At 42.6% G+C, this 12475-nt stretch overlaps 1 protein-coding gene across 1 annotated transcript in view; it reads right to left on the reverse strand.

The window, feature by feature from the left end:
- The window catches only part of LOC122554699 (vitellogenin-like), an 87758-nt gene that overhangs the window by 11159 nt on the left and 64124 nt on the right, over window positions 1-12475 (reverse strand). Inside the window, 6 exon segments of the mRNA XM_043700077.1 lie at window positions 23-117; window positions 610-698; window positions 787-964; window positions 3630-3759; window positions 7645-7783; window positions 7882-8024. Of these exon segments, the coding sequence (XP_043556012.1) occupies window positions 23-117; window positions 610-698; window positions 787-964; window positions 3630-3759; window positions 7645-7783; window positions 7882-8024 (774 nt within the window).

The raw sequence follows: 12475 nt of genomic DNA on the forward strand, positions 1-12475 counted from the left end.
AAATGAAGATAATGGTAAGCACCTTAATCTCTTTTCCATCGAAGAAGAGATTTTTGAGACCAACTTCTGGTGCTTTGATGGTCAGATCATTGTCACTTCTCTCAATGGCCAAGGATCCTGGAAAAAAAAGTAACAATCACAGTTAGAGAGAATCAATCACAAGTTGATCAAACTTGAAGAGGAAGTTACAAATAAAAACAGAAGTTGCTGGAAAAGCTCAGCAGCTCTGGCAGCATCTGTGGCTAGAAATCAGAGTTAATGTTTCAGGTCTGTTGACTCTTCCCCAGTTCTGAGAAACATGAACTCTGATTTCTCTTCATAGATGCATCCAGACCTGCTGAGCTTTTCCAGAAACTTCTATTTTTGTTTCTGATTTACGGCATCCGCAGAGCTTTTGGATTTTATTCAACATTTTTCTAAACTGCTTCCTGCTGGCCATCAGTTTGAGCCCTGAATTTGTGATTATTCAGATTAAAGTTTTATATTTTGCAATGCAAAGTAATTCATAATTTAGTTCTTCCACACTACGTTCCTTCTCTGCAACTCTTGAGGGCTTGGTGTGAAAGAAAGGCTTGCAACATTGATCTTGAGAAAGTAATGTACTTGAACCTGGAAGTGATAGGCTTTTGACCAACATCTTGGTTCCATTGATGAACAGTTGGATCTTTCCTGCTTTTGTCGACTGTATTTCTACTTGACTTTTACAAAAGAAAAGGACAGTACGTTAATCAGATGCGTAACCTCATTGAATGCTTCTCATGGGCTGAACACATGTATGTCCCTTACCTGAAAGGTAAACTCAGCTGTACAATCAGTGATTCCGCACTGCGTCTTATCAGTACGATGAATTTCAGTTCAGGAGTACAATCTTGGACCAGTACATGAGCACAGCCTTCAGGCATTTCATACTCAAAACATTCCTTGTTAAATGGGGTGAATTGGTTTTGCAAGACCCTGCATTCAGCTGCGAAACAGAAAAAAACACAACAATCAGTTGCTTGGATTTCAGTAATAAACTGGTTTTGCGTTGTGGCGGTAGCGTTTATGAATCTTCTCAGAAAACAAGCAGTACACATTGAGGGCACTGGATTTAGTATTTATCCCTTTATCAGTGGCACTCCGAGCACCATCTGCAGAGTGCATTGGCTCCCCAGACTCACTCTGACTGAACATCCATCACTCTGTGACTTCCACTGCTCAGAAAGGAAACAGTAAGAATGTTGTGGGAAAACCGTCTCCATTAAGGTACTCATTGAGTCACACAGACACAAACATACATCACCATTTCTTCATCATCTCTGTGTCTATAATCTGGAAGTCCCTACCAAACCACAATGGGATCACCAGCTGCACAAAGACTCCATTGGATAGTGGGAAAACCCGCTGTTGCTTTCTCAAGGTGTGCAATGATCATCCTAATGGCACCCAATTCAGGGGAGTGAATCTTGCAATAGGAAAGATTTCATTCTTCCCAATATCTCTCACCACTTCTGCAAGAATTGATGACTGAGGTCAAGTTTCAAGGACAATTTTGGTAGCTCACCAAGTGGAAGCTCTTGTGTGAAGCCTCATCAGCTTGTGTTGCCTGGCCACTCAGTCTTGGGAAACATTTTTGCTTTCTTTTATTCAGTCATAGGGTGTGGGCAACACTGCCTTGGTCAGCATTTATTGCCCAGAGGGCAGTTAAGAGTCAACCGCATTGCTGTGGGTGGAGTCACATGAAGGCCAGACCAGGTAAGGGCAGCAGATTTCCTTTCCTAAAGGACATTAGTGAACCAGATGGGCTTTTCTTGACAATCAACAATGTTAAGAAATAGATTCTTAATTTCAGATTTTCAAAAATTGAATCCAAATTCCAGCATTTGCCATGGCAGGATTCAAATCCAGGTACACCAGAATACTGTCTGGGTCACTGGATTAACAGTACAACAATAATACCACTTGGCCTTCACATCCCCATCACATCACCTAATGGCAGATTGACCTTCTTCCACACAAAACACACACACACACACACACTTAATCAGAACAGCTGTGATCTTTGACCTCAACTTCTCTCACTAACCTTATCTTCACATCTCTTGATTCCCTCAGATTTTAAAATATCTGTCAATGTCAAGCTTCAATACATTCATTGATTGAGCATCCACATATCTTTGAAGTACAGAATTCCAGGATGACCCCCAATTTCTGAAGCTGTGTTCCCCCAGTCCTCGACTCTCGACACAGAGCAAAGAGTCTCTCAATTTTTACTCTGTAAAAACCTCTCAGGATCCGAAATGCGCCACCATCTTCAGTCACTTCCCATAAGTCTGCAGAACTCAGGATGTTTCATAAAGAACTACTCCCATTTAGCTGATGCTTTCAATTTGCATTCATCATTCTAACAGTGACAAACTTCTGGACCAGAATGTAAAACAAAAGTTACGAAGTTAAAAATCACTCCAGGTTATATTCCAAAAGGTTTATTTGGAAACACTAGCTTTCGGAGCACTGCTCCTGCATCAGGTGGTTGGACTATAACCTAGCGTTGTGTGATTTTTAACTTTGTCCACCCTAGTCAACACTGGCTTCTCCACATTATAAGTTCATTCCAGCAGATGAACTGGCCTCTGTTTTGTGCAGCTTGGAAAATCCATAGCAGATTAACTGTCAGGCAGAGGCCCAACATTGAATGCACATTGAATCCTTAAAGAAGAATTCTAAAGTCAGTGTACACATACAACAGTACAGAGTTAAGAGCATGGGAACATAGGAACAGAAGTAGGCCATTCAGCCCCTTGAGCCTGTTCCACTATTCAATGAGACCATGGATGGTCTGTGGCCTAACTCCATAAATCTGCCTTTGGCCCATATCCCTTAATACCTTTGCTTAACAAAACTTTATCTATCTCAGATTTAAAATTAACAATGGATGCAACATCCACTGCCCCTTGTGAAGGAGAGTTCCCAACATCTGCCACTCTTGGTGTGTAGAAATGCTTCCCAACAATTTAGATAATATAATCTAAATTAATAATAGGATAACATTTAGACAATAAAAGGATAGGAGGAATAGTGTTTTTACACAGAGAGTGGTTCATGTGTGGAATAAACTTCCAGAGAAAGTGATGGCTGCAGGTACAGTTACAACATTTAAAAGACTTTTGGATGAATTAATGAATAAGAAATGTTTGGAGGGATATGGGCCAAGCACAGGCAGGTGGGACTGGTTTAGTTTTGGAACATGGTCAACAGGTCTTTTCCCTGGGTTGGGGGAGTCCAGAACTAGAGGGCATAAGTTTAGGGTAAGAGGGGAAAGATTTAAAAGGGACCTAAGAGGCAACATTTAACACAAAGGGTGATGCATGTATGGAATGAGCTGCCTGAGGAAGTGGTGGAGGCTGGTACAATTACAACATTTGAAAGGCATCTGGAAGGGTTTAATGGGATATGGGCCAAGTGCTGGCAAATGGAAAGCAGATTTATTTAGGATAGCTGGTTGGCATATCTGGTTGGACCAAGGGTCTGTTTCTGCCCTGCATGACTCCATGACTCTATTTCAGTTGAGAATTCCATTTTACTTGTTATTTCACAGACTGAGGTCTAACAAAATAAGATGCAAAAGTAGAGAGAATAAAATAATGTACCTGTAGATGTTGGTGAAACCATAGCTGGTAAATCAGCAAGGACAAGCAATCCTCTTTGCTGTACTGAGGGAGAGTTCACATCGAAAGGTAATGGTGCTGGGATGAGAAGGTTTCTGCGATTGAAGACATGCTGAATAGAAAAAGAAACAGCATCATGTTAGACTGAAAACAAAATTTGCTGGAGATCACAGAGGGTCAGGCAGCATCTGTGGAGAGAGCTAACATTTCAAGTTTAGGTGACTGTTCATCAGAGATGACATGAAGTAGTGGGTTTGATTTAAAACACTGAGGGTGAATTTGTCTCCAACTAAATCCTAAACCTGCTCATAATAAGTGGATTCAAGGTTTCTGCAAATTTTTTTATTCATTCACAGGATGAGGGTGTCACTGGCTAGGCAAGCATTTATTGTCCATCCCTAATTGCCCAGAGGGCAGTCAAGAGTCAACCACATTGCTGTAGACCAGACCAGGTAAGGATGACAGTTTCCTTCCTTAAAGGACATTAGTGAACCAGATGGGTTTTTCCAACAATGGAATCCTGGTCATCATTACCCTCATAATTCCAGATTTTTAAAAGCAATTCAATTCATCTGCCATGGTGGGATTCAAACCTGGGTCCCCAGAACATTATTTGGGTTTCTAGATTAACAGACCAGCAAAAACACCACTAGGCCATCACCTCACCCAAGCAGAGAGGAAATCCTATTACTATGAAATATCATTGCAGTGCAGTCTTGCTCATTGTGTTTCTTCAGTACGAGCTCAGGTCTCCCAATCCATGACTTAACAAAGGAAAGCCAGCCAGGATTCCCACTCCTAATTACCTTCGTGTTATGATTCCATATGATGGTCCCAGCAGGTAAGAAGAGAGAGGCGTGTATGTTTTCAACTCCTTTTCATGTCCCCAGGACATCCCAAGATCATTGATGAAGTGGACGTGTGTTTGTGAGAATAGTGAACAGCAGGATCATAAGAACAAAGAAGCAACGTGATTGCGGCCAGATACAGAGATTTTCAGTGAAGTTGTTTGAGGGGTATATGTTGAGTGGGACACCAATGGAAATTTCTTTCCCCTTTCTTTCTATTGTATCTTTGATATCTGCTGAGAAGGTGTTTCATTTTAATCTGAGGAACACCCCACCCAATGACATAGAACATAGAACAGTACAGCACAGGAACAGGCCCTTCAGCCCCCGATGTTGTGCCAAACATGATGCTAAATCAAACTAGACCCTTCTGCCTGCCCTTGGTCCATATCCCTCTATTCCTTGCATATTCATGCTCTTGTCTAAAAGCCCCTTAAAAGCCCCTATCGTATCTGCCTCCACCACCACCCCTAGCAGCGCAGTCCCCACTCCTACCACTCTCTGTATAAAAAAAACTCACCCCTCACATCTCTTAATCTTCCCCCTCTCACCTTCAATGCATACCCCCTAGTTGTAGATGCATAGGCCTAGCACTCTCACAGTTTCAAACTCATGAGGGGGTCTGCACAAAGCTGGTTGGGAGATACTCTGACCGCTCGCGAATTGATCAAAGACAAGCTATAAAGTATTTGGTGAACGAAGCAAAGGTGTAATGTGGAGAAACTTTTGCACACAGTGAGTGGTGAGGTACCTGCCAATCTTCCTTCCCACCTATCCACTCCATCCTCCTCTCTGACCTATCACCTTCAACCCCACCCCCATCCACCTATTGTATTCTTTGCTACCTTCTCCCCAGCACCACCCCCTCTGATTTATCTCTCCACCCTGGAGGCTCCCTGCCTTTATTCCTGATGAAGGGCTTTTGCCTGAAACGTAGATTTTCCTGCTCATCGAATGCTGTCTGACCTGCTGTGCTTTTCCAGCACCTCTCTAGTCTAGATGCTGATTTCCAGCATCTGCAGTCCTCACTTTCGCCGAGTGGTGAGGCTGGTCTGGCTGCGAATGTGCTGGAGGAGGATGGCATAAGAGGTTACTGCAGCTGACACCTCATTGTGCCAGGATCTTCCATAGTTAGGGTGACTGGCACCAATTCCCCTTGTAGTATTAATATAGGGCCCGTAGAGGCACAAGAATAACTTGAGTAACAAGAGGTGGCTTATTATAGAGTAAAGTAATAATGGGTTACATTAGCTTAAGATTGGTTAACAACCCTACACTGATATAAAAAAGAGGGTCTCTCCAACTAGCAACCAGGCTAACCACGTGAATAACCATCAGCAGTAATGGGAAGGTGAACAGACTGGAATAAGACTTACAGACAATGAGAACTGTCTAGCTCCTCCTAGAGACTCTCATATCAGAGGGTGGAGTTATGCAAAGTTTTTGGAGTTAACCCATTCAGGTCAATCTCCTCATACAACAGTATATTCAATTAAGACAGTGAAAAGGGAATTAGATTCTGATTGGTAAAGGATTACAGGGAGAAGGTCAGAGAGTGGCACCCACTGCATTGTTCATCTAAAGAGCCAGTGCAAACACAATGGGTCGAATGGCCTCCTTCTAATGATGATCACTGGAACATACAATTGAACATTGAACAGTACAGCACTGAAACAAGCCCTTTGGCCCACCATGTCTATGCTGATCATGATGCCATTCTAAACTAATCCCATCCACCTACACATGGTCAGCATCCTGCTATTATTTGCCTGTTCATGTGTCTGTCTAAATGCATCTTAAAGGTTAAGATTGCATCTGCTTCTCCCACCTCTCCTGGCAGTGTGCTCGAAGCAGATACGATAGCAACTTTTAAGATGCTTTTGGTCAGACAATTGGACATTACGAGGGCTATGCTAGATTGTGCATTACACTTTCATGGGCAGAAATCAAACCAATCACCTTTTTCCTCAGCACTGAGTCACAGTTAAAGATGAGGTTTAAGGTTTGATCCCAGGTCACCCTTGCTTACTCTGAGTACTATTGGGCACTACAATTGGTTTCAGGAACCATCTTTCAAGAAAGGAAAGATTTGCTCCCAGTGGAATGGTGTCCATTTGACCAGGCAAAAGCAACAGTGTGTTCTGTCAACCCTCAGATAGGTATAACACCTGAAAACAGTATGAGTCATTCACCATGAATGGTTCCTGGCAGAAGCTCCGGCATTTTAAAAAAATCATTCACAGGATGAGGGTGTTGCTGGCTGGACCAACATTTATTGCCCATCTCTAATTGCAGTTATGAGCCAATCCTGAAGAAGGGCCTGTGCCCGAAACGTCGAATCTCCTGATTACACTTTCATGGGCAGAAATCAAACCAATCACCTTTTTCCTCAGCACTGAGTCACAGTTAAAGATGAGGTTTAAGGTTTGATCCCAGGTCACCCTTGCTTACTCTGAGTACTATTGGGCACTACAATTGGTTTCAGGAACCATCTTTCAAGAAAGGAAAGCTTTGCTCCCAGTGGAATGGTGTCCATTTGACCAGGCAAAAGCAACAGTGTGTTCTGTCAACCCTCTGATAGGTATAACACCTGAAAACAGTATGAGTCATTCATCATGAATGGCTCCTGGCAGAAGCTCTGGAATTTTAAAAAAATCATTCACAGAATGAGGGTGTTGCTGGCTGGACCAACATTTATTGCCCATCTCTAATTGCAGTTATGAGCCAATCACATAGCTGTGGGTCAGGAGTCATGTGGACTACATAAGGATAGTGGTTTCCAGCCGTAAAGGACATTAGTGAACAATAAGGGTTTTTCCGGACAATCGTTTTATGGTCAACATTAGACTCGATGTGGAGCAGCTGGTGTTGGACTGGGGTGGACCAAGTTAAAAATCACACAACACCAGGTTTATTTGAAAGCACTAGCTTATGGAGTGCTGCTCCTTCATCAAATAAAGCTGTTAGGCTATAACCTGGTGTAGTGCGATTTTTAACATTAAACTCCTAATTTCAGCTTATTTTAAATTGAATCCAAATTCTACCACCTGTTGTCCCAGGATTGACAGTCCAGTGATAATGCCAGTAGGCCAGCTGCTCCCCATAGTGTAGCAATCCTACAGAAACAATGTTAGTGAATTGGGAAATACCTTTGGAGTTCGCACTACCACATCCAGCGTTCGCTGAGATGTTGCTGCCATGATCACCGAAAGCCGATGAGCGCGACTCCTTTGATGTCTCTCAGAGAATCCAAATAGGAAGGCGATTCCTGCGAGCTGGTCAGCCAGGCTGCAAGGGAAGTCAGGGGAGTTAATCTTCTGCTCATTGCTCTGAGTACACAGGAATGAAGTGGTAATTGGCAGTTAGCTCAGTATACTGGCTCCTACATGTTTGCGGTTTCTTTCAGGTTTTGAGGTATTATGTCCCATTGTGCTTTAACCATTACTGCGGGATGGTGTTCAAAACGGCCTGTAGATGCTTTGGCCGCAATCTTGTAGTCTTGGCAATTTTTGCCCCATTTCAATGATGCCTGAAATTTTACAGATTCAGAAATGTTATTGCAATTCATCAAATGCAGCAAAATTATTAAAAGGCTTTTTTACATTGTGGAGCACCCTGTCCCATCTCCCAGAAACATCAAATTTGTGATTGAAGAGTAGCTTGATATGTGACAGAGGCAAAATCCTCTCATATATTAAAGTTGAACTTTCTCTGATCTTCTGTGTAGCTGTAACACTATATTCTGCATTGTGTTCTGTACCCTCTTTGTTTTAATTAAGGACAGCAACCTCCCTCCAACAATTGACAATGGTCTCATAGACTTCAGTTCCAGATTGTTAAAATTGAATTCAAACTCCACCGTCCACCATGGTGGGACTCAAACCCAGGTCACTGCGGTATTGTGAATGCCTGCACCCTATCCAGGCAAATCATACTTTACATAAATACATCAGGATAATAGAACTGAGTTATGATTCAAATTCTTGGTAAGCAAAGGCATGAGGGAATATTGGAGGTAGGTGGGAAAATGGGTTTTAGATTACAGCCATGATCTTATTAAATAGCAGGGCACTATCAAGGAGCTAAATGGCCTAATTCTGCTCCTTTTTTGTGTACATGCATGGTAGCACAGAAGGAGATAATTTGGCCTATTGAACCCAAGATAGTTCTCTGTAAAGAAACAAATAAGCCCCATTGACTGCTCCAACTCTATGCCCTGCAGGCTTAGTTGTGAGCATCTATTCAAATTCCTTTTGAAATTAAAATGCTGATAAGTCTCCAAGAGTGGAAAATAACTCAGCCACCTAGGCTCCTCTGCCAACACCTTCTAAACCCATGGCCCCTACCATCTAGCAGCACATGGGCAGCAGAGAAATGGGAACACCATCATCTGCAAGCTTCCCCTCCAAAGCTACACACCATCCTGACATAGAAATATATCGTTGCTCATTCAGAGTCACTGGGTCAATATTCTGGCACCCCCTCCCTATGGATATTATTACATCCCCATGAACTGCAAGGCTTAAGAAGGCAGCTCACCACCACCATCTGGTGGGGCAATAAACAGTAGCCCTACCAGAGATGAGACTGAGGTGACAGGGACATCAGGCTGAGCTATTCCTTTGGATGAAAAAGTTTTTTGTTACTTTTGTCAAGAAATTACAACTGAGTCATTACTGCTTTATTCTAGATGCACAATCATTGTCTATAACAGTGCTCATAATGAATAGGAAGGGTTTAGAGGGATATGGGTCAAATGCAGGCAAAGTAGGAGCAGACAGTTTAGGATACAATAGACAATAGACAATAGGTGCAAGAGTAGGCCATTCTGCCCTTCGAGCCTGCACCACCATTCAATATGATCATGGCTGATCATCCTTAATCAGTATCCTGTTCCTGCCTTATCTCCATAACCCTTGATTCCACTATCCTTGAGAGCTCTATCCAACTCTTTCTTAAATGAATCCAGAGACTGGGCCTCCACTGCCCTCTGAGGCAGAGCATTCCGCACAGCCACCACTCTCTGGGTGAAGAAGTTTCTCCTCATCTCTGTCCTAAATGGTCTACCCAATATTTTTAAGCTGTGTATCCAGTGTCCAATCCTTTAATAATCTTATATGTCTCAGTCTTCTAAACTCAAGGGTATACAAGCCCAGTCACTCCAGTCTTTCAGTGTAAGGTAATCCCGCCATTCCAGGAATTGACTCGTGAACCTACACAGCACTCCCTCAATAGCCAGAATGTCTTTCCTCAAATTTGGAGACCAGAACTGCACACAGTACTCCAGGTGTGGTCTCACCAGGGCCCTGTACAGCTGCAGAAGAACCTCTTTGCTTCTATACTCAATCCCTCTTGTTATGAAGGCCAGCATGCTATTAGCCTTCTTCACTACCTGCTGTACCTGCATGCTTACCTTCATTGACTGGTGTACAAGAACACCCACATCACTCTGTACTGCCCCTTTACCTAAATTGATTCCATTTAGGTAGTAATCTGCCTTCCTGTTCTTGCCACCAAAGTGGATAACCATACATTTATCCACATTAAACTGCATCTGCCATGCATCTGACCATGGCAGATCACCCTGTAATCTCCTAACATCCTCCTCACATTTCACCCTGCCATCCAGCTTAGTATCATCAGCAAATTTGCTAATGTTATTGCTAACACCATCTTCTATATCATTAATACATATTGTAAAAAGCTGCGGTCCCAGTACTGATCCCTGCGGTACCCCACTGGTCACTGCCTGCCATTCCGAAATGGAGCCATTTATCACTACTCTTTGTTTCCTGTCAGCCAACCAACTTTCAATCCAAGTTAGTACTTTGCCCCCAATACCATGCGCCCTAATTTTGCTCACTAATCTCCTATGTGGGACTTTATCAAAAGCTTTCTGAATGTCCAGGTACACTACATCTACGGATCTCCCTCGTTCATCTTCAGAGTTACATCATCAAAAAACTCCAGAAGATTAGTCAAGCATGATTTCCCCTTCATAAATCCATGCTGACTCTGACCTATCCTGTTACTACTATCCAGATGTGTCGTAATTTCATTCTTTATAATAGACTCAAGCATCTTTCCCACCACTGAGGTCAGACTAACTGGTCTATAATTTCTGGCTTTCTCTCTCCCACCCCTTTCTTAAAAAGTGGTACAACATTAGCCACCCTCCAATCCGCACAAACTGATCCTGAATCTATCGAACTCTGGAAAATAATTACCAACGCGTTCACGATTTCTCGAACCACCTCCTTCAGTACCCTGGGATGTAGACCATCAGGCCCCGGGGACTTATCAACCTTCAGACCTAACAGTCTCTCCAACACCAATTCCTGGCAAATATAAATTCCCTTAAGTTCAGGTCCTTCAGCCACTGTTACCTCAGGGAGATTGCTTGTGTCTTCCCCAGTGAACACAGATCTGAAGTATCAATTCAATTCTTCTGCCATTTCTTTGTTCCCCGTAATATATTCCCCTGTCTTCAAGGGCCCAATTTTAGTCTTAACCATTTTTTTGCCTTTCACATATCTAAAAGAGCTTTTACTATCCTCCTTTACATTTTTGGCCAGTTTACCTTCGTACCTCATTTTTTCTCTGCGTATTTTCTTCATAGTAATCCTCTGTTGTTCTTTAAAAGCTTCCCAGTCCTCCGTTTTCCCACTTATCTTTGCTATGTTATACTTTTTCTCTTTTAACTTTATATGTTTCTTAACTTCCCTCGTCAGCCACGGCCACCCATGCCTCCTCCTAGGATCTTTCTTCCTTTTTGGAGTGAACTGATCCTGCATCTTCTGCATTATACATAGAAATATCTGCCATTGTTCCTCCACTGTCATCCCTGCTAAGGTATTGCACCATTGAACTTTGGCCAGCTCCTTCCTCATAGCTCCATAGTTCCCTTTATTCAACAGAAATATTGTCACTTCCGATTGTACCCTCTCCCTCTCAAATTGCAGATTGAAGCTTATTGTATTATGGTCACTAGCTCCTAATGGTTCCTTCACTTCGAGATCCCTGATCAATTCTGGTTCGTTGCACAATACCAGATATCTGGTTGGCATGGGTGAGTTGGACCGAAGGCTGTTTGACTCTACCAGTACATAATAAACCTGAAGACCACCCTATGAACAATAAACTATTTCTGATGATTCTGCATCCTGCTTTGAGCCACAATGTTGGTTATTCCATTTCAAAAGTGAGGATATTATTTCAGAAAGTTTACAGAGGAGTAACAAATTATTCTTGAGTTTAGCAGGCTTAGTTCAGAAAATAGGCTCAAGTGTCAGTTTAGTTTTACTGAACCAAAGGGACATTTGGTCACACATTGGAGACAGCACAGATGTAGTCTATTTGATTAATTTCCACTGGAGCTGCCAATCCTCCCCAATCCTCGATCCCATAGAATCGTCAACATAGAAACTGCTTAGACTGTGTGACTGGAAAGACAACTCAGCAATGATGAACAAGGATCGGAATCAGGAATGTATTTCAGAGAGGTTAGAGGGACAAGTCATATCAGAAAGATTTGCTGAACTCTGTTGCAGAAAGATCTGCAGCTTTGTTAAATCTTGTTGTAAGATCAGATCTGGCCTCAGGTGAGTGAACAGTAACATGCTTTATAAAACATTACCATATACAGGGGGTGGGGAAAGATGACATCTTCTGGACATCGATAGTTTCAGGTTACGGTTCTGTGACAATCAGATGTTACTATGACATAGCTACTTACACACATGCTCAATAGCTATTCTTAGATTAAAAGTATATTCAAACCTTTACTTCACCATGCTCAGTGACCTCCATCAGAAGAAATGATTCCAGTTTCTTTTAACAGGTTCTGACTCATCCTGAGCTGCCGATATCCTTTTCTTGCACTCTCATCCTCACTCCCTCTCACACTCACTCACTCTCTCCCTCACTCATACACTCGCTCTTATTCTCACTTTTACCCTCACCCTCACACCCACTCATTCC

The sequence above is a fragment of the Chiloscyllium plagiosum genome, chromosome 11 (genome assembly GCF_004010195.1).
Source record: "Chiloscyllium plagiosum isolate BGI_BamShark_2017 chromosome 11, ASM401019v2, whole genome shotgun sequence".
NCBI lineage: Eukaryota > Metazoa > Chordata > Chondrichthyes > Orectolobiformes > Hemiscylliidae > Chiloscyllium > Chiloscyllium plagiosum.